This window comes from Tachysurus fulvidraco, chromosome 16 (genome assembly GCF_022655615.1).
Source record: "Tachysurus fulvidraco isolate hzauxx_2018 chromosome 16, HZAU_PFXX_2.0, whole genome shotgun sequence".
In the NCBI taxonomy this organism is placed as follows: domain Eukaryota; kingdom Metazoa; phylum Chordata; class Actinopteri; order Siluriformes; family Bagridae; genus Tachysurus; species Tachysurus fulvidraco.
In genome coordinates this window covers 1556383-1574920 of record NC_062533.1, presented here as the reverse complement: position 1 = coordinate 1574920, position 18538 = coordinate 1556383, and the positions used below count along the sequence as shown (strand labels likewise).

At 39.3% G+C, this 18538-nt stretch overlaps 1 protein-coding gene across 1 annotated transcript; it reads left to right on the top strand.

The window, feature by feature from the left end:
* Positions 1-232: 232 nt before the first annotated feature.
* LOC113647494 (NACHT, LRR and PYD domains-containing protein 3-like) lies at positions 233-17652 on the top strand. Its single transcript, XM_047801963.1, has 8 exons — positions 233-288; positions 2056-2166; positions 3450-3498; positions 3776-3980; positions 4225-5995; positions 9194-9367; positions 13609-13782; positions 15141-17652. Exons 1-8 carry the CDS (start codon positions 236-238, stop codon positions 15343-15345), a joined length of 2742 nt encoding a protein of 913 aa, XP_047657919.1. The 5' UTR covers positions 233-235; the 3' UTR covers positions 15346-17652.
* Positions 17653-18538: the final 886 nt, after the last annotated feature.

The following is an 18538-nucleotide window of genomic DNA, read 5'->3' as shown; positions in this document are numbered from 1 at the left end:
GAGTAAAAACACAGTGAGTATCTAAAGCTCTAATATATAAACACACTGAAGTGACACTAGATACAGAAGAGTTTTGTGTGTTTGTACTGAAGCTTTAATGTACACAGGTTGTTTTATAACTTGATAGCGTGACTATTTCCTGTAAGTGAACTCTGTGCTGATTCAGGGTTTAATTTAACACACCGATGTTGGAGTGAAGTAAACGTGTGTCCTGCTGTAATCTGGAGAAGGAGACATGACCTCCAACATGAGTGTGTCTGGGAAACAGGACTTAAAGAAAGACGAGAGGTGACTTACTTTTACATTCACCAGTAATAAATACACACCGTCTCATGGGAACACATCTGTATCTCTAAACACTCACTAGTTAACACAGGAAGTCAACTTTTGCTTTAAGGTGTTTAATAGCAGTGAATATATCACTGAACTGATCTAAGAACAGTTTCGAGAAATCATTCACTGAGAGAAGAGTAAAAAGGAATGTGGAGTATAAGAGCAGCATAGCTTTGACCCAGCGACGCAGCGTCTCGTTCCTTTCTCAGGGAACCGGAATACATATGTAACCTGGTGTAGTTCACTTTCGAGGGAACTTGACGCTGCGTCAGGGCTGATGCTATGGGAACGCCAATACCCATGCTGCCACGCACTGTTTGCTGACTGTGCCAGAGGCCGTGAGAGAGCACAAGCAGACTTTTTTTATATACCCTGGAATGAAAATCGAAAGGAACCTGGTCTCTGCCCAGAGCAGAATCTGCTGTGCCAACCTGGAAAGGGGTGCAAACACAGACCGCCCTGATGATTGATATATGGAACCACCGCACTGCTGTCTGTCTGTACTAAGACATGGCAGTCACCGAGGTGTGGAAGAAAATGTTTCAATGCTAGAAACACAGCCCTCATCTCCAGGCAGTTTATGTGCCATGAGAGATAGGGGCCCTCCCATAGACCCTGGGCAGGACGGCCATCCAAGGCCGCGCCCCAGCCCGAAAGTGAGGCACCTGCTTGGCCTGCTGCTGTGTAGGCCTTACCCAAAAAGGGCTGAAGTAGTCCTAAAAGGCTTGAATGGAATGCAGATTTCCTCCATGCAGGTGATGTAGTCTCTTCAATCCCAGGCATTGCCCTATACCCATGGCTTTCAAGTCCTATAATGGCTGAATAGTCAGACATGGCAGGAGAAAAAATACACACTGAAAATGGATTTCTCCAAGACCTCAAAACCTCAGCATAGAGGTCTGGGAAAAACGGCAGCCGCCTGAGTGAAGGTGGCCTGCAGCCTGAAGTTAGAAAGTGGTCGTCTAGCTTAGAATGGATGACATTAATGCCCTCTTCAAGCCAATCTGATTTTAACCTAGACACAGCGCGTGTCACCGCCTCGAGGAGCTCCTCGAATGCCAAATATTGTGTCGGCTGTTCAAAGCTAGTTCCACACTGTGCATTATACAATATACACTACACTCTTCAGGAAGTTCAGGAAGTACCATTTCACTTATAGGCACCTGAAGCGGCAGTGTGAGCTCCCGAAACCGAAACCGAGCGAACGGAGTCAGGGGAGAGGGCAAGAGAAAGGGAAATACCCGTCTCTTTCTCTGCTTCTGCTAACTCAACCCCATGATCGAAGGCGCCACGCTGCCTTGGCGGATGTGGGACCCCAACTATGAGGGCAGCAGATTGCAATATATTATTGCTTTTCTCACCTAGCTTTCCCTAAAATATATATATATTTTTTCTCCCTGCCCTTGACAGACAGGACAAACAATTGACAGACATGCACAGAGCGCTTCCTGAAGACAAAGAAGCTGGAGTAAATGTGACGTAGATGCCCTCATATGGACTTACTGGCACATAATCACTTCGTCATGTGTCCTTCCTGAGCCATTAAATTGGCGAGCTTCAGACACAACTTCCCATAGCGTTCCCATAGCGTCAGCTCTGACAGGAGTTTGTGGATCTGAATTAAAAAGATGGAATTATTGGTGTTTAATGATGAACACATTGTTTAACAGTGCTCAGACAGCAGAGTATTAATGATTGCTGATATTTCTGTTGTAATTCTAGAATGATGGAGGGAAAGAGATCAGACTCACCAGAACCCAGCTGTGTGTCCATGAAGAGTGATGCGTCAATGCATCATCCATATAACTTCAGAGACAGTTCTACTGATGTGAGGTCAGTATAGTGAGGTGTTTTACAGCAGTGTTCCACCTGATCAAACTCACTCGTCTCATTATGAAGCCCTTCATGAGAGATCAGACTCACCAGAACCCAGCTGTGTGTCCATGAAGAGTTACACGTCAATGCATCATCCATATAACTTCAGAGACAGTTCTACTGATGTGAGGTCAGTATAGTGAGGTGTTTTACAGCAGTGTTAAACCTGATCAAACTCACTCGTCTCATTATGAAGCCCTTCATGAGCTTTATCAGGTGTTGTAGCAGTTAACAGTGCTGAGACAGCAGAGTATTAATTATTGCTGATATTTCTGTTGTAATTCTAGAATGATGGAGGGAAAGAGATCAGACTCACCAGAATTATTGCTTTTCTCGCCTAGCTTTCCCTAAAATATATATTTTTTTTTCTCCCTGCCCTTGACAAACAGGACAAACAATTGACACACATACACAGAGCGCTTCCTGAAGACAAAGAAGCTGGAGTAAATGTGACATAGATGCCCTCATATGGACTTACTGGCACATAATCACTTTGTCATGTGTCCTTCCTGAGCCATTAAATTGGCGAGCTTCAGACACAACTTCCCATAGCGTTCCCATAGCGTCAGCTCTGACAGGAGTTTGTGGATCTGAATTAAAAAGATGGAATTATTGGTGTTTAATGATGAACACATTGTTTAACAGTGCTCAGACAGCAGAGTATTAATGATTGCTGATATTTCTGTTGTAATTCTAGAATAATGGAGGGAAAGAGATCAGACTCACCAGAACCCAGCTGTGTGTCCATGAAGAGTGACGCGTCAATGCATCATCCATATAACTTCAGAGACAGTTCTACTGATGTGAGGTCAGTATAGTGAGGTGTTTTACAGCAGTGTTCCACCTGATCAAACTCACTCGTCTCATTATGAAGCCCTTCATGAGCTTTATCAGGTGTTGAAGCAGTAAAACACTAAACTGTGCAGTGCTGCAGCTCTCGGACTGGCAGTGAGGAAAAGTGCTTTAAGAGTTCAGTTCAGTCTGCAGTCCCTGAGCTGGATGGTCTGTGGTGCTACAGAAGAACATTTACACCTGGGACATTAATGACAATATAAAGATTTTATTCATTTATTCAAACATTTGTTTCTAAACATGTTGGTGTCAGTTAGGAAATCCTGAAATCAGTGTATTGTGTTAAGAGGATAGTGTTAAATATCTGTGTCTGTATTTATTAGTGTGTGATTTGTGCAGCTATGAATACATATAGTCCATATTACATGATGAGTTTTGTTTGTTCACAGACCACAAAAATCAGACATCAGGAGAAAACAGCTGGACTCTATATTCAAGGTGTGTGTGTTGTTTTTAAAGTGTGTAATGTGTGTGTTGTGTGTAATGTGTGTGTTGTGTTTAAAGTGTGTAATGTGTGTGTTGTGTTTAATGTGTGTAATGTGTGTGTTGTGATCCCTTGTCATGTTTTGATGTGCAGCAGCATTATGGGTAATCAGTTGTATGAGTTTTAAATGTGATAATAAAAATAGACTTCTACATCTTTTGATAAAATAAAAGTCTCTCTAACTGTGTAACATGATAATATTTAGATTTGTTCCTGTGTGTTTCTAACCAGGAGCTGGAACACAAAGTCATCACTCTGATAAAGAATGAGCTGAAGAGGTTTAGGAAGCTCCTGAGTCCAGATTACCCAGCATGCACTGAGAGGGAGGTGGAGGATGAGGAGGATCTGCACAGTGTCAGAGACGGAGCGCTGAAGATCACACTGCACGTCCTGAAGAACATGAACCACACAGATCTCGCTAACACACTGCACAACAGTAAGAGCTCTGAGTCATGACTTTATTCCACCAGCTTCACTTTAGAGAGAGGAAATAGTTTTAGATACGAACACTTTAAATTTTACATTTAATTTTAGTTTCATGTACATCTGCTGCTTTTCTGTTCTGTTCATGGTCCAGCTTCAGTAATATTTAGTACATCAGTCAGGAATTACTAGCAGTGTTTGAACCATTTTGAATTTAAACTATTTATTACTAAACTAGATATTACTTTGTTTATTAGAACTCGCCTTTGTGTATCAGTCAAAGATGAAGTCCAAGCTGAGAGAGAAGTTTAAAAGAATTAATGAAGGAATCTCACAGCATGGAAGCTCAGCACTTCTGAATGAGATCTACACTGAGCTCTACATCACAGAGGGTTGGAGTGGAGACGTCAATAATGAACATGAGGTGAGACAGGTTGAGACAGCATCCAGGAGACCAGCAACACAGGAGAAACCCATCAAATGTAATGAGCTCTTTAAAGACAAGTCCATCAGAACTGTGCTGACTAAAGGAGTTGCTGGAATTGGGAAAACAGTCTCTGTGCAGAAGTTCATCCTGGACTGGGCTGAAGGAGAAGTAAATCAGGACGTCACTTTAATGTTTCCACTTCCCTTTAGAGAGCTGAATCTGATGAAGCAGCAAAATCTCAGTCTGATGAATCTTCTTCATCACTTTTTCCCAGAAATGAGAAAACTAGAATCAATAGACTGTGACTCCTACAAAGTGGTGTTGATCTTTGATGGTCTGGATGAGTGTCGACTTCCTCTAAATTTCCAGAAGAATGAGAGATTGTGTGATGTGACAGAGTCAGCCTCAGTGGATGTGCTGCTGACGAACCTCATCAAGGGGAATCTGCTTCCCTCTGCTCTCCTCTGGATAACCACAAGACCAGGAGCAGCCAATCAGATCCCTCCTGAGTGTGTAGACCAGGTAATAGAGATACGAGGCTTCAGTGATCCTCAGAAAGAGGAGTACTTCAGGAAGAGGATCAGTGATCAGAGCCTGGCTGAAAACATCATCACTCACCTGAAGTCTTCAAGAAGCCTCTACATCATGTGCCACATCCCAGTCTTCTGCTGGATCTCAGCCACTGTTCTAGAGAGAATGTTGGGTGAAGCAGAGGGTGGAGAGATCCCCAAGACTCTGACTCAAATGTTCACAAACTTCCTGATCTTTCAGATCAAACACAAGGACCAAAAGTACCATCAGAAATGTGACCCTGATCCTCTGCAGAGTAGAGAGAGTATCATGGCACTGGGAAAACTGGCTTTCCACCAGATGGAGAAAGGAAACCTGATCTTCTATGAGGAAGACCTGAGAGAGTGTGGCATTGATGTCAGAGAAGTGTCAGTGTACTCAGGAGTGTGTACCCAGATCTTCAGAGAGGAGTTTGGGCTTCACCTGGGGAAGGTGTTCAGCTTCGTACATCTGAGTGTTCAGGAGTTTCTGGCTGCTTTATACTTGTTCCTCTCTTTCATCAACAGAAATGTAACAGAACATCAAACCTCTGATATGTCTGATATTTTCAGGAAGTCAAACATGTCTGATCTCCTCAGGTGTTCAGTGGACAAGGCCTTACAGAGTGAGAATGGACACCTGGACCTGTTCCTCCGCTTCCTTCTGGGTCTCTCACTGGAGTCCAATCAGACTCTTTTACAAGACTTAATGCCACAGACAGGAAGCAGATCTCACAGCAAACAGGAAACAGTGGAGTACATCAAGGAGAAGATCAGGCAGAATCCATCTCCAGAGAAATCCATCAATCTGTTCCACTGTCTGAATGAACTGAATGATCATTCTCTAGTGCAGGAAGTACAAACTTACCTGAACAGAGGAGGTTACAGTCGTCTCAGTGACACCAGTCTCTCTCCTGCTCAGTGGTCAGCTCTGGTGTTTGTGTTACTGACCTCAGAACAGGAGCTGGATGAGTTTGATTTGAGGAAATATGATCCATCACATGAATGTCTTCTGAGGCTGCTGCCAGTGGTCAAAGCCTCCAGAAAAGCTGAGTGAGTATTTTTATTTATAACTGTATTACTGCATGGTTTATTATTTTAATGTAACACTGAACTGCACTGTTTGGATTAATGTGTGTTAATAGTTCCTCTAATCATCTTTACACAAACCTCTGGTACTTTTACAGAAGATTGTGTCACTTTTTACACTAACATGTTATATCTGAACTGAGGGCTGGGCCACATGGACAAAATCTTATAACATCATATGAGGCATTTTATAGCTTTTATATATGAATCATGAAAGATTTAGTGTTCTCTAAGATTTATTTAAAAAAAAGTTATACAAAATAACTGCATGCATTTAAGAACTAAAGACATTTCTGAACTAAACACCAGTGAAAGACTTTTTCTTTTCTGTTTATTTTGAAAGTGACATTTAACAGAACTCACAGTTAACAAAACTGATCTGTGAACCGAAGACTGACAAAATGGGATCAATATGGATAGAAAATATAAAAATTAAATATTACAATATTCTAATGACCATCAAGTATCTCTTTGGTTCAAGTTCTTCATCTTTTGTTGTGTGTGACACAGTGTTGTGGGGAGATTCACTCTGTCGTGTCTTTTTTTCCCTCAATTGTTCTTTCTAATAAAAATAAAACACAAATGTTTTTTTTTTTAATTTAACCTAATACGAAGGAAAAACAAAAGTCTCCTTCAGTCTGCTAAACTTTACCAAGGTCTGAGCTCATGGTAAATAAAACATCAATCACCATTTTGGACCTCGACACATTCGACAGACGAAGTGGGAAAATGTTCAGCTTTATCTTATTATGTTAGCTAGGTTATTAAGCTAGGCAGCGAACTCAGATGAGTGATTAATATTTTCTTTCTCTAACACTGAACTTTTTGTAGAGAATGGATTTTGAAATGTGACTTTATATAAAAAGATTTTTTATTTTAATGGGGTTCTTTTTGTTCTTTGATTATCAAGTGTACAAACAGGTACAGTAAAAAGAGAGAGGATGAATAATGTGTCACAGGTGAGTGTAGTGTCGTGACCGCTGTTACTAAAAAGTCCTGTTTTGTTCTACTTGGAGCTCAACAAAGACACCAAACTGTTAATGATCGATCACATTCTTATTCTTTGATTGTGATTTTTGTTAATCTGTTGTGGTTAAAGCACTGACTTGGAAGGTGTATTGTGATTGTATCTGACACATTCATTTTTTTAATACTGTGGCTAAAGTGTGTTCCTTAAGAGAAGAAAATAATGACAGTAAAATTGTTGAAGGTAAATGATGTGTTGTGATTTTGACAGCTACCTTGGAGTCGGGAGTCTCACTGACCGTGCTAGGTTTGGGGATGTTGTGCTGTTCAAAGCTAGTTCCACACTGTGTATTATATAATATACACTACACTCTTCAGGAAGTACCGTGTCACTTATAGCCACCTGAAGCCCACCTACACAAATCATTTAGTGTAACACACAGTAGTGTTGTGTTAGATTTTTACCTACAAGGTGGGTTAGATTTCCTGCTATGTGTATAGTCAGTGTTTTAGATTGAACAAACGAATGTCTGTATGTTGATCCATCTAAAGCTAATACTTGTGTATATACAGTGTCACTCATTTAAAGGTAAGAAGTTTGACTTTGTTTATTTCTGATGCTGTGTGCAGTCGTGCTGATGTGACGTCACTCTGTAAACAGGGAAGGAGCTCAGATTTGAAAGATATGATCCCATTTACTCTGTCGAGAATGAAGCGTTCACTATGTTGTGTTGTAACAATGACATCTGTAGTAAAGTGTAAAATGTTCTTTCAAATATCCTTTATTTACAATGTTTATGATAGTTGATAGATTTCTACACATTTACATTTTCTAAAAAATCCTAATTAAGAATTGTTTATAAGGTTAAATCAAACAGTCTCTTTAGTTTGGATCTGTTTGGACGTATGTGAACACCTGTACTCAGGTCCACACCAAACACCTGAACCAGTGTGTGTAAAATCAGAGGTCTGGAGGTGACAGATTTGTACCTGTATGAGCACAGAGAACGCTGATATATCTGTTTTAGCATCTCTGTTTTAGCATCTCTGTTTTAGCATCTCTGTTTTAGCATCTCCGACATATACCGTATTTTCCGCACTATAAGGCGCACCTAAAAGCCTTAAATTTTCTCAAAAATCAGCCGTGTGCCTAATAACCCGGTGCGCCTTATGTGTGCACCGAGTTCCAAAAATCTGTAAAAATGTTGGGCGACTTTGGTAAGCGCTCCGCTTGATTGACTGTCGGACCGTTTCCCACAGACACAGGGACATAATACAAACACTACGTACGCTGGCAGCGATAAACCAATCAGAGAACATTACGTAATAAGTACAGTACGTACGCTTACCTCCACCACACCTCCGGTAGGTACAGTATAACTACCGGTATGTTGCAAAACAACATTTGTTTCTTCCTAACCATTATGCGCTTCACACTCCAGTCCAGTAGGTGGCGGTCAATGCACCTTCGGTTTTCCATCCGCCAATAAAAATCAGATGCTTACGAGGCACAATACAAACTACAGGCTGTCAGTTACACGGTTGTAAATGGGAATAGAGCAGCTGAAAGTATTCAACATTAATGTATCTATGGTTCGGAAGTGGAGGAAGCAAGAAAATGTACTGCGCCAAGTTAAGAAGACACAGTAGATGAGGACGTTGATGGATTTGTGGGAGAAGACTGATTAAAAAATAATGTGTGTGTTGTTAAATAGTAGAATAAAGTTCAACTAAACTCACTGTTTTGCTTCTGTTACCTTTTTTTGTAGACCGTATGTTTTAGCATACGCCTTATAATACTGTGCGCCTTATGTATGGGTTAAGTACAGAAATAGACCCGTAATTGTGCACAGCTCTATAATTCTTTATTTTCTGTAATAAAATGCACTGTATCTGCAGTGTTGGGTGTAGAAACTTGAACACAGATCAGAGTGTAGTGTTTGTAGGCTGCTCGCTCTCACATGTGTGTGTTATGTACATGACCTAATGGTCTTATAATAAATTGTAGCTGAGAGATTGTGGAGTGCAGAAAGACGTCCCTGCTCCTGTAAATGTGCTGATGTGGTGTCCTGTCCTCTGATTTGTGTGTGTGACACAAACACACTGACATTTCTGTTACAGCTTCAACTTTAGCTGGATTATGGCTGTTTGTGTGTTTGAGATCAGTGTTCTGATATTTCATCATTTCTCTTGCAGTCTGTTTCAGTGTAATCTGACAGAGGAAAGCTGTAGAGTTCTGTCCTCAGTTCTCAGCTCAAACTCCTCCAGTCTGAGAGAACTGGACCTGAGTAACAATAAACTGCAGGATTCAGGAGTGAAGCTGCTCTCTGATGGACTGAAGAATCCACACTGTACACTGGAGATACTGAGGTATACACACACACACACACACACACACACACACACACTCGAACACAAACTTTAAATATGTTAATAAATTTTGCGTAATAATTATAATCATCATAATTTTATTTTTATAGAACTTTTTAAACTAACCATTTTGAACCTTTTAAACATGTTGTACAATCAAAAATATATATTAAATATGATAAAATGTGTTAAATAACAGCAGCACAATATTAGTCATTAGACATGAAAAACAGGAAATGGTATTATATGATGCTGTTTTCCCCAAAGCTCCAACTCCAGAACTAGAGCTGCTCATTTCCCTTCATCCCAGTGACTCACATCATTTCATTCTGAACAAAAAGATTCTATCAGATTTGTTCACTGATTCATTCAGTGAGTCTTTCTGTAAATTATATCATTAAACCACACCAATAAGTCTTTTTGGATATTATAAGTCATTGTTTCATTCACACAGTTCATAAGACGTTCAGATGTATTTTGAAGAAATTTCAGTCTAGTTTCAGGTTAGTTTTGTGAGAATGATCACGCATGAGGACATTAATGTAATGTGGTAAAAGAGTCATTTTTACTTATCGTGTATGAAGTTTTCAGTGGAACAATGATTTAAAAAATATCCATCAGTCATTACACATTCATGTACAGTGGATTATGCTGTGAAGAACAACAACATATAAGGCTTGTCTTAGTGCTACATAGTTTTTAAACTGAATGAACCACATCAGTGAGTCAGCAGATCCTCTTTCGTTCACTGAGATCATTCATGAACAGCAATTACCAGTTTATTCGGAATCAGTAGGTCTACCTCTCTCATTTACACTCAAGTAAGTGGAATTATGTAGTACACAATTATGTATGTGGCACATGTACTCGTACACAAGTTTGTTTCAGTACATTATCCTGTTTCAGAAAGTTAAATACATCGTCTCATATGAGCTGAGACACATGGATCTGTCCAAGATTTGTCCGATTTGCATGTCCTTTGGTATCTAGCATCTAGAGACACCCTAGACAAAAAGTTATCAAAAGCTTTTTAATAGACCAATGCCTTCTCGTATACCGTGACAACATACATGGTGGCGAGCACGCCAAAACAGACGTGAGGCTGTATCACGAGATTTTAAAAACAGCTATTTTTGCTTATAAGTACTGCAAACGTGAGTCTAAAATCATGAAGGAGGTGTTAGACTGCTTGAGGCATGCCGACTCAAACGGTTTTCGGACGGCCATTTTGTGTGGTGGCGAGCACGCCAAAACAGACTTGAGGCTGTATCTTTGCAAAACTTATGCGTGTTGACACAAAACTTGGTGTATGTCATTATAGTCATGACCTGAGGGTGCATTCAACGTTTTGTGACAGCGCCACCTAGTGGTCACAAGATTTTAAAAACAATGCTATATCGCTACGAAACTTGGTTTGATTCATCAGCGACATGTTCTGAGTGCATGTGATCGGCTTGACCCCGGAATGGCTGCTTGCAGCTATATTTAGGGGTCAAGCCCCGAAGGGGCGTAGACACCTATTGTTATTGTCGGTTTTCTTCTTCTTATTATTATTATTATTAGGGGTCACGCCCCGAAGGGGCGTAGACACCTATTGTTATTGTCGGTTTTCTTCTTCTTCTTATTATTATTATTAGGGGTCACGCCCCGAAGGGGCGTAGACACCTATTGTTATTGTCAGTTTTCTTCTTCTTCTTCTTCTTATTATTATTATTATTAGGGGTCACGCCCCGAAGGGCGTAGACACCTATTGTTATTGTCGGTTTTCTTCTTCTTCTTCTTATTATTATTATTATTATTATTATTATTCCTCTTCTTCCATTGAAGTCAATGGCAGCCCATAGAACCGTATGTAGGAAAGTTATGTAATTTGGCACACATGTAGAGGCCAGTCTTAGAAGTTATTCTAGCAACTTTGGTGTGTCTAGCTCAAACCCTTTAGCGCCACCAACAGTCCAAAATCGAATTATGTTCATGTTCATAACTGCTGACTGGTAAGGCCTAGAGACACAGTTCTTGCATATTTTGGATCCTTTGCTCATGCCGATTCGAGTGCACCATATGACATCATTTCCCTCATGAATACCTTTCCGCCATTTTGAATTTTCTGTAAAACCTAATTTTTCGAACTCCTCCTAGACCGTTTGTCCGATTTGCATGTTCTTTGGTATATAGCATCTAGAGACACGCAAGATAAAAAGTTATCAAAAGTTTTTTGATAGACCAATGCCTTCTCCTATACTTTGGCAAGACTACTTGACGCATGCTGAATCAAACAATACCAAACCGTGGCAACATACATGGTGGCGAGCACGCCAAATAAGACGTGATGCTGTATGTTCGCAAAAATTATGTGTGTCGACGTGAAACTTGGTAAATGTCATTACAGTCATGACCTGAAGGTGCATGCAACGTTTTTTGACAGCGCCACCTAGTGGCAACGAGATTTTAAAAACAATGCCATATCGCTACGAAACTTGGTATGGTTCATCAGTGACATGTTTTGAGCGCAACTGATCGGCTTGACCCCGGAATGGCTGCTTGCAGCTATATTTCTTCTTCTTCTTCTTCTTCTTCTTCTTCTTCTTCTTCTTATTATTATTATTATTATTCCTCTTCTTCCATTGAAGTCAATGGCAGCCCATAGAATCGTATGTAGGAAAGTTATGTAATTTGGCACACATGTAGAGGCCAGTCTTAAAAGTTATTCTAGCAACTTTGGTGTGTCTAGCTCAAACCCTTTAGCGCCACCAACAGTCCAAACATCCATCTATGTTCATGTTCATAACTGCTGACTCGTAAGGCCTAGAGACTCAGTTCTTGCATATTTTGGATCCTTTGCTCATGCTGAATCGAATGCACCACATGACATCATTTCTGTCATGAATACCTTTCCGCCATTTTGAATTTTCCGTGATACATACTTTGTCAAACTCCTCCTAGACCGTTTGTCCGATTTGCATGTCCTTTGGTAGCTAGCATCTAGAGACACCCTAGACAAAAAGTTATCAAAAGCTTTTTGAAATACCAATGCCTTCTCGTATACCGTGGCAACATACATGTTGGCAAGCACGCCAAAACAGATGTGAGGCTGTATCTTCGCAAAACTTATGTGTGTTGACACAAAACTTGATATATGTCATTATAATCATGACCTGAGGGTGTATGCAACGTTTCGTGACAGCGCCACCTAGTGGCCACGAGATTTTAAAAACAGCTATTTTTGCTTATAACTACTGCAAACTTTAGTCTAAAATCATGAAGGATGTGTTGTTAGACTCCTTGAGGCATGCTGAGTCAAACGATACCAAACCGTGGCAACATACATGTTGGCAAGCACGCCAAAACAGATGTGAGGCTGTATCTTCGCAAAACTTATGCGTGTCGACACGAAACTTGGTATATGTCATCATAGTCATGACCTGAGGGTGCATGCAACGTTTCGTGACAGCGCCACCTAGTGGCCACGAGATTTTAAAAACATTGCCATATCGCTACGAAACTTGGTATGGTTCATCAGCCATGTGTTCTGAGCACATGTGATCGGCTTGACCCCGGAATGGCTGCTTGCAGCTATATTATTCCTTATATTTATTAAAGTTTAATGATTTATAGCATTTATTGGTAATATGAAGTGTAAATAGTCGTTATATGCTATTGGTACTTATAAATAGTGGCAGATACTATTTGCACCTCAATATTGTTGTGCATTAAACATTATGCAATTATACCAGAGTGTAAAGATTGTTTTGTAAAGTCTTATAACAGACTGAATAGGAGCTTAGCATGTGAAAGGGTACAACATAAAGCATTAATTATCCTCTAAATAAATTCACATAGCATTGTTTATAAATTTCGAGTTTGAGAGTTAGATACATGGTGAGACTATGCTGATCTCTATGTCCCCAATAGCATATAACCACTTAATGTTTACGGGGATTGATACTGTGGCAAGTGGTTTTCAAAGGGATAAGACTAACTTATAAGTATACCTGATAGAGAATTGCACACGACTGAACTCTATTGGTCATGTGTTTTAGGCACTAAAGAATGTGATGTGGCTAGAAATCGCAGGATCCTTTTATCCGTGATGCGCATTCTTATTTGTCACATCTGTACACAGATGTTCATTTTATATTTTTATCCCGACATTAGAACCTTGTGTTCAGGTAGACACTTTTTTCACACTGATAGAAACACCTCAATTCACATCATGAAACACATCATCATTTCTCTTCCAGGCTGTGTGACTCTAATCTGAAAGAGGAAAGCTGTAGAGTTCTGTCCTCAGTTCTCAGCTCAAACTCCTCCAGTCTGAGAGAACTGAACCTGAGTGTCAATAAACTGCAGGATTCAGGAGTGAAGCTGCTGTCTGATGGACTGAAGAATCCACACTGTACACTGGAGATACTGAGGTACACACACACACACACACACACACACACACACACACACACACACACACACATACACACACATGTTTAAGCTGCTTTGTAAATGTATTTAGTGAAGGTGACTGATGGATAAACACTGAGAGTGAGATCCACATCCTGGGAGCAGTGACACTAAAAGCAGTTTGACTGAAGCTTCTTCTTATTAAAATTCACCTTAAGGAAGTCAGCATTTGTTGATGATAAATAAATATTATAGATTTATATTAAAATGATTGTGGATGTCACAGGTAACCAGTACAGTCCTGTACAATAGGAGTGATATGGTCTCTCTTTTAGCTTTTGTTAGAAACTGAGCCGCTGAATTTTGTACTGACTGTAATAGATAAATGTATTTTTGTGAAATACATAAGAGAGTGTTACATTAATCTAATCTACTTGGAATGAGTGCATGTAGAAAAAGATTTCTGTATCTTCTTTATATTAAAATGGACTTTTTCAGTGTTCCTCAAATGATTAAATGTGACTTTAGAGATATTATTGATGTGAGGAACAAAGCTGAGGTCAGAGTCGACTATTACACCCAGATTTCTAACCTGTATCCCAGCTCATTTTTCAATAAGTATTCTCTTTTTTCATCTCCTACAACTACTATCTCCATTTTATCCTGGTTTAACTGTAGAAAGTTCTGTGGCATCCAGTCAGATATTTCATACAAGCATGTAATCAGTTTAATTAGATCTTGATTACACAGTGACACTGATATATAAACTTGTGTGTCATCTACATAACTATAAAAACTGATTTCATGTGTTTTGTTTGAATGAGTCAAACACCGAGACATGTAGGTTAATAAAAGCAAGGCTCCTAATTATGTGATGTTTCTCTGTGTGAAGGTTAATAAAAAACACCACCAACAGTTTTACTGTCTCTGTGAAAATACTGAAAGATCTACATCACTTCTCACATCAGAACAAAGTTTATTTCCACAGTGTGTAGAACAGTGTACATTACACACACATTTAAAAACATACTAACTCTAGTCATACTAAAGTGTTGAACAGCATTTAAAAAAGATGTTGTGACAAACAGAAGTAATTAATAAACCAGATTTTATCCTCCATAAACATCACACTGGTCTCCAAATAGCTCTAATATTGTACTCTAAATCTTCTGTCAGATCAGGTGTTTCCCAAAAAAGAGAATTGAATTGGACACATGGATCTTCCAAGAGCAGTCCAACTTTATACACAGATGTTCATGTTATATTTTTATCCTGACATTAGAACCTTGTGTTCAGGTAGACACTTTATTTCTCACTGATGGAAACACCTCAACTCACTATCAGAGAAATAAATCAAACACCATCATTTCTCTTCCAGTCTGTGTGAGTGTAATCTGACAGAGGAAAGCTGTAGAGTTCTGTCCTCAGTTCTCAGCTCAAACTCCTCCAGTCTGAGAGAACTGAACCTGAGTGAGAATAAACTGCAGTATTCAGGAGTGAAGCTGCTCTCTGATGGGCTGAAGAATCCACACTGTACACTGGAGAAACTGAGGTACACACACACACTATATTGGGGTATTTAGTTTAATGGTTTATATTATTAGGTCTGTGACACTCGACTGGGTTCATGCTGTGTTTCCTCTGAATAACAAATATATAAAAAATTACAGCTTTTCTGTTTACTAAACTAAAAAAACACTAAACTTCCAGTTCTGTCATTTGTCCTTTTTTGTGATTTGTACTTTCAATCTATCAACTTTTAGTTTTTCCTCCAAAGAAATTTAGAGAAAAATGATGATAGAGTAAATAATCCACCTCGGTCACGTTCATTACACTTGTGACTGTGGCTGTAACATGACTGATGATGATGTACTGAAACAGAATAAAAGATTATAGTCCTAATTAAGCTCTAATGTAGGGGCATGTCACTCTGTGTAATCACCTTGTATCACCTGATTCTACAGCACTGGACTCGTTACACTTCACCCTTCACTTCACTTTACCATTCTGTGTGTTTCTCTTAACACCGCTGGTTGTTTTGTTGCACTCGGTTACAAGAGTGTCTAAAACAGGTGGAGTCACGTGACTGACTGAACATGATGGCTGCTTAGACCATTTGTTTGTTAGATACATTAAAATTTCACTCTGATATTCAATGTTCTTCTTTATACAACCCTCCAAGACATTCTTTATGCTGATAACAAAGAGCTCTTCATCACTGATGCTCAAAAAAAACCTATACTTTTAAACTCAAATAAATAATGGACAGTGGTTCCACACAACTTTATTAGTTTTAATTAACGTTTAAGATTTTTGTTTAATCTGTTTCAAAATCTAACTTGAATTATTAATCTCCAGTCAATTACTCAACTGTAACTTAAAATGGTTCAGTTTTCTGAACATGTTTTTATCTTTTAAAAAGTCTCCAAACATTTTTCAGTAACCCAACATAAGAACATTTATTTAAACAACTCATTTAGATTATTGACAGTGGTCCTTTAACACAAGCCTTTTTTATTTCAGGTTCACACAAAAATGCTTTGATTTGAATAGATAAGATTACATCAGCCCTTACTCGAACACATCAGAGAGCAGCTTTGTCTTCAGTGTTTGTACTTTATTAGATTGCTTGTTGCCATCTAGCTCCAGAAATAAATTCTGCAGTGCTTGTGTACCTGAGTTCCAGAGGACGTCTCATACGCTACATACTTTAAACAGGCTTTCCATCCACTGTATCCATCCAAAAAACCTCTCTTTTTAACAAGTGTGCTTTATTATAAGTGCTTGAGCTACAGGGCTGTATTCGCATCTGAAGAGTAGACTTTGTATTTTACAATTTCTTCATTGTCACATTCAGGATCCACGAATTGCAATCCAATATAATCCTTGTAGGTTACACTGTTTTACAATTTATCTGAGATCCGTAGCATAAGTTGTCATGCCATTCTGGAGGATCACCTTCTGTGAGTTGTGCTCTCTAATAATAAATTTTAGCCAGATTGGAGAAGATATTGTAAAACTGTGGAAAAAATCAGGAATACAAATAGTTTGTGAAAATAAAGTATGGTAATGATAAATAAAAATATATATATACATTTTTAATAATTATTTATATATATATATAGTAATTTAAATATAAACAGTAAATTGTGAAGTTCTTTTTATACGTATGCATGTACTGGTCTTTTCAAAGTCACCAAACGCAAAGGAACAACTGTAAATCACTATGTTCTACAAAGAACATCTCTCTTGTTGGTGATGCAGTAAGCTCAACTGCCCTAAAGTGTTCCCTGTACCATCCACACAATCGTCTCATTATAAAGTACAATGTCTTTTGAATGCCACAGGTCAGTTTACACTGATGGACTGGAAGCTTCTTGAGTGGTCCATATTGGTCACAGTCCAGTTAGAGCTTTATATTTTGTTTACATTTCTGTTGGTGTTTGTGTTTTTCATGTTCTGACTTGTCTTTTGTGTTTGTGTGTATGTGTTGTTTAGTGAGGAACAGCAGCTTCCTCAGTTATGCTGAGTAGTAGATCCACTCACCTTATATATTGCTTTAAAGGACCGTCTCATTTAAAGAAAGACGGGTGCTGTGGGTTTATTATATCTATTTAATGATTTGTTGTATAATACGTAGTATGGGCGAAAGTTATTGGTGTTTTTTGTGTGTTTTCTGTTATATCCTCTGTTATGAGCCCAGATCCAGAGGTATTTCTACTGAGATTTGAAGGATTACACTTTCTTTTCAGCTAGTCACAAATCTTTATTATGTTGGCTTTGTAGAAGCCAACATTCTGTTTTCCTATTTAAGCTTAGACAAAAATTTATCAAGAGTAACTCCTCCTAGGGCTTTCGAGCCACATGCAACAAATTCGGATATGTTGTCAAGTCAATTCAAGTCAGGTCACCTTTATTGTCACATCACCACAGCACATGTGCCATGGTGAGTGAAATTCTTGGGAGCGAGCTCCAGAAATTGCAGAACCATTTACATACAGTAGTATAAATATAAATAATATATATAAGTATTATATACATGTAATATATATGTATCATGTAAAGTGCAACAGACTGTACAGATACAGAAATGTCCTGTGGTACCGATAGCTTACTGTCAGATAGATTGTTATATTATATTAAATGCAGTGTGTGTGTATAGTCCAATGTGTATAGATGCAGTATGAATGCAGTGTGTGTGTGTGTGTGTGTGTGTGTGTGTGTGTGTGTGTGTATATAGTCCAGTGTTGAACTGTTGAAGTTTGAGTGCAGTGTGTAGCATACCATATTGTGGAAGTATGCTGTGTTATTTATGGCTGTTAATTAGTCTGATGGCCTGAGGGAAAAAGCTATCCCTCAGTTGACTAGTAGGGATCGGATGCTGCGGAGACGTCTTCTTGAGGGGAGCAGAGAGAGCAGTCTGTGGGATGGGTGGCTGGAGTCATTAGTGATCCTCCGAGCTTTTCTTATACACTGCCTGGTGTAGATGTCCTGGAGGGAGGGAAGCTCACCTCCAACAATGTGGCTGGCAGTTTGCATGACCCTTTTCAGGGCTTTATGGTTGCCAGCAGTGCTGTTTCCAAGTGATGCAGCCCGTCAGGATGCTCTCTATAGTGCAGGTGTAGAATGTGCTGAGGATGCTGGGGCTCATTCCAAACTTCCTCAGCCGTCTCAGGAAGAATAGGCGTTGGTGTGCCTTCTTCAGCACTGCGTCAGTATGTGTGGACCAGGTGAGATCCTCACTGATGTTAACACCCAGAAACTTAAAGCTGCTCA